The sequence below is a fragment of the Neodiprion fabricii genome, chromosome 1 (assembly GCF_021155785.1).
Source record: "Neodiprion fabricii isolate iyNeoFabr1 chromosome 1, iyNeoFabr1.1, whole genome shotgun sequence".
NCBI lineage: Eukaryota > Metazoa > Arthropoda > Insecta > Hymenoptera > Diprionidae > Neodiprion > Neodiprion fabricii.
In genome coordinates, this window is record NC_060239.1 from 19,943,641 (window position 1) to 19,947,574 (window position 3,934).

Genomic DNA, 3,934 nt, shown 5'->3' on the forward strand with positions numbered 1-3,934 from the left:
GCTACTGGAGAGTATAAATCAGTCAACTGTTCTTTCTGTTGAAATCCTCTAGCTACTAGTCTTGCTTTGAAAGAATTATCATGTTTTCTAGTGTAAATCCATTTTAAGTCAATAATTTTCTTATTTTTTGGTTTTTCAACAAGTTCCCAAGTATTATTTTTATATAAACATTCTATTTCATGGTTCATAGCCTTTTTCCATTCATCTCTCTCATAAGAATTTATAGCTGCATCATAATTTTCTGGACTTGTTGCATTTACATAATTTACATAAATAAAAGTTGTATTTGCTTCAGACTGGTAAAATTGAGTTTGCTTTTTCGGTCTTACTGATCTTCGCAATTTGTCTGGTGTAATACTACTAATTTTTTCTGGAGTTTTCTCATCTTTTATTCTATTTTCAATTATTCTTTCATCAAAACTTTCTATTGAATTAATAGCCTGTTTGGTTATGCAGATTTGTGTGAGGGATGGATTGGAGAATAATAAAATAGTCGGTTTTATTTATTGAACAAGATAGCTGCATAACACGCTTTTATTTCGTTTGAGAGTACAGAGACTTGTTCTTGTATAAGCGATCAGAGCGACACTAACACGTCGACCGTGTGCCTTCACGCGGACACTTCGCTTCTCACGAACGGTTCCGATGTTGCACGAACGCCCATTCACATCAGCGCGTGCGCGCGTTCACATCAGCAAACTCTCGATGCTCGAAAAACATTCATACCAACACTACCGCCGTTCGAGTGTATTATATTTTGCTTCTGCTAAGACTCGCTCTCAACTCCTCGAAACGCCTCTTTGGTAGCACTTTTGGAAGGATATCGGCACACTGTACCTCGCTAGGCACGTATTGCACGCAAATATCGTTACTTTCGTACTTTTCTCGAATATAATGATACCTAATATCTATATGCTTCGTCCGCTTGTGGTATTCCGGATTTTTCACTTATCTACGTAAAGCTTTGTAGCCTCGACGCACGAGTGCCCGAGATCTCTCAACAGCTTTCTAAGCCACATGGCTTCTCTTGTGGCCGCGGATGCCGCGACATACTCAGCTTCCGTCGTACTGAGTATTACGAGTTTCTGTCTCTGCGAAGAACACGTAATTGGTCCGTTTGACAAGTAGAATACGTAGCCCGTCGTCGATCTCCTTGACTCTACGTTACTCGCAAAATCCGCATCTGAGTACCCGATCAAACCCGAGTCTCTACCGCCGCTTCGATACTCTATCCCCAATTTGACCGTACCGTTTATGTACGCGATTATTCGCTTTACCGCGCGCCAATGAGACTCATTGTGATTATTCGTGAATCTACTCGCTGCATTCACCGCGAATGCGATGTCTGGTCTCGATACTATTGCAAGAAACATCAACGAGCCGATCGCTTCTCTGTACGGTACATTGACTACCTCGTCGCTCTTTTCCTCGTTTGGCGAAAGAGTCGCGTGCGGATCTGCCGGCATCCCGACCGGTTTTCATTTTGTCATTTCGAATCTTTCAACAACCTTACGCGTGTACGTTTCTTGATGAATCAAGATCGTCTTTTCGTCTCGATTTCTTTTTATTTGCAACCCGACAAAAATCTTCGCGTCTCCTTTCGTGATATTAAACGACTTGTCTAATTCGCTTGATATTGTCTCTAGAGTGTTCATTGACTTGGCTGCAAGTAAACCGTCGTCCACGAAAAGCGCGAGGTACACTTTTACGTTCTCGAATTTCCCGACAAAAACACAGTGATCCGCTTCACATGCTTCGGACTCGTATCGACTAAAAAAATCGACGAACTTTTTGTTCCAACATTGCGGGGCCTGTTTGAGGCCATAGAGCGACTTTATCAACTTGCACACAACACTTTTCTTCTTCACGTTGAGCCCCTCAGGAATCTCCATGAGGATGTCCTCGTCCAGCTCACCGTAGAGGAAAGCAGTCTGAACGTCGAACTGCAAAAGTTCCAGGTCCTCTTCTGCGACGATTGCTAGCAGCGCTCGAAGCGAATCGTAGCGGACCACCGCACCGGTGCGAATGTCTCGGTGAAATCGATGCCCTCTCTCTGCATGAATCCCCTCGCACAAAGTCTCGCTTTGAACCTTTTTGTTCTCTTCTCTGGATCCTCTTTGATACGAAACACCCATTTCGAATCGATAAGTCTTTGATTCGGTGTTCTCGGAACGAGTGTCCACGTATCGTTTTCCGAGTGTGCTTGAAGCTCTTCCCGAACAGCACGTGCCCACTGCGCGGCATCTTTGCTGCTCATAGCTTCTTTGTACGTTTCTGAGACATGATACTCGGCAATATTTGCGTACCTTGCTGGAGCTCGAAGATTTTCACGATTCCTCAGAACTCGTGGCCCTTGTCCAGCCCCTGGTTGCTGCTCGGTTTGGTTCGGAACCTCGATGACCTCTTCCTCTGACTCGTCGGAACTTTCGGCCTCTTCTTGTTCCTCTTCTCGTATCACAGGATTTTCTCGTCCCTTTAGCACGATTACGTCCTCGTCTTTATGCTCTTCGATCGTCTCTTGCTTTCCAGCACTCTCGTTGAACGTCACGTCACGCGACACGCCGAATTTCTTCGTTTCCGGATCGTAAACCCGATAGTTTGACGAATCCTGCTCGTAGCCGACGAATACCTTCGCTTTTGCACGCGCGTCGAGTTTCTTCGTGAACTGCTTCGGTATATGTGCAAAAACCTGGGACCCGAATATCCGCAAATGCCCGAGACTGGGCTTCTTTCCGACCCACAGCTCGTAGGGCATCGCAGTCTTCTTCGACGATGCCGATCGATTCATCACGTACACTGCCGTATTGATCGCTTCAGCTCACAGAAACAATGGTAGTCCCTTGGCGTGAGGCATTGATCGCGCACTTTCGACGATCGTTCGGTTGTCCCATTCTGCACGACCGTTCTGCTCCGGCGTATACGGAGCAGTATTTTCCTTCTTCATACCGTTTGCAGTCAAAAACTCGTTCATTTTCTCGTTCACAAATTCGCGACCGTTATCAGAGCGAAGCACTTTTATTTTGTTTCCGAATTCATTCTCAACAAGCTTCGCGTACTCGACAAACTTCTCAAACACATCCGATTTGTGCTTGATGAAGTACACGTGCCGATAACCAGTCGAGTCGTCTTTGAAAGTTGAGAAGAAGCGCGCGCCACCTATCGAGTCAACCGACATCGGCCCGCACACGTCGGTGTGAACCTTCTCGTCCGGCTTTGTCTCGACCACGTCGATGCTTTTCTTGAACGGTAGACGGTGGGATTTTCCCAGCTGACGGGCCTCGCAAAAGAAATCTTTCTCATCTGTCATGGACACGGCCTTGACTAATCCCCTCTTGACTAGATCGCGCACCGTACTTTTTCCTCCATGTCCCAGACGTTCGTGCCACACGCGAAAACTCGCGACTGTCGCGTTTGCCTCATTTCCCGACAGAAAAACTCGAAACAGCATACGATATATTCGATTTCCTTGTTTAATTCCCGATGCAAATATCGTACCGTTTTTCTCGAGATTCACGCGACCCTTTTCGAACACGACTCGATAGCCTTTTTTCGAGCACGCCCCTACTGAGAACAAATTTTTCTTTAGTTTCGGCACGAAAAGAACATTTTCGATTTTTGTTTTTTGCCAAACACCGTTTACGAATTTCTCGATTGACACTGTACCTCTGCCCACGACCTCGCATTCTTCGTTGTCACCAAGTAGTACAGTGCCACCTTGCGGATCCTCACGATACTCGTTGAGCCACACGCGAAGAAACGTCATGTGCGCCGACGCTCCGCTATCGGTAAGCCAGATGTCTTCTTGATCAGCCTCTTGCACCGCTCTTACCGACTCACATGGCGAGTTAGCGCACTTAGCCCGCTCAGACTCCTCGACACCCCCTTTTTGCTCGCCGACGAACGCACAATCGCACGCTGCCTCGTCGTTCCCGCC

General features: G+C 46.5%; 1 protein-coding gene across 1 annotated transcript; it reads right to left on the reverse strand.

The window, feature by feature from the left end:
- Positions 1-944: 944 nt before the first annotated feature.
- Positions 945-1,466, reverse strand: LOC124187840 (secreted RxLR effector protein 161-like). The gene has a single exon (XM_046580029.1). The coding sequence runs from the start codon at positions 1,464-1,466 to the stop codon at positions 945-947; it is 522 nt and encodes a 173-aa protein (XP_046435985.1).
- Positions 1,467-3,934: the final 2,468 nt, after the last annotated feature.

What these genes read in the sequence shown, in the direction of transcription:
- LOC124187840 (XM_046580029.1), bottom strand. Translation starts at nt 1,466, where the DNA reads ATGCCGGCAGATCCGCACGCGACTCTTTCGCCAAACGAGGAAAAGAGC.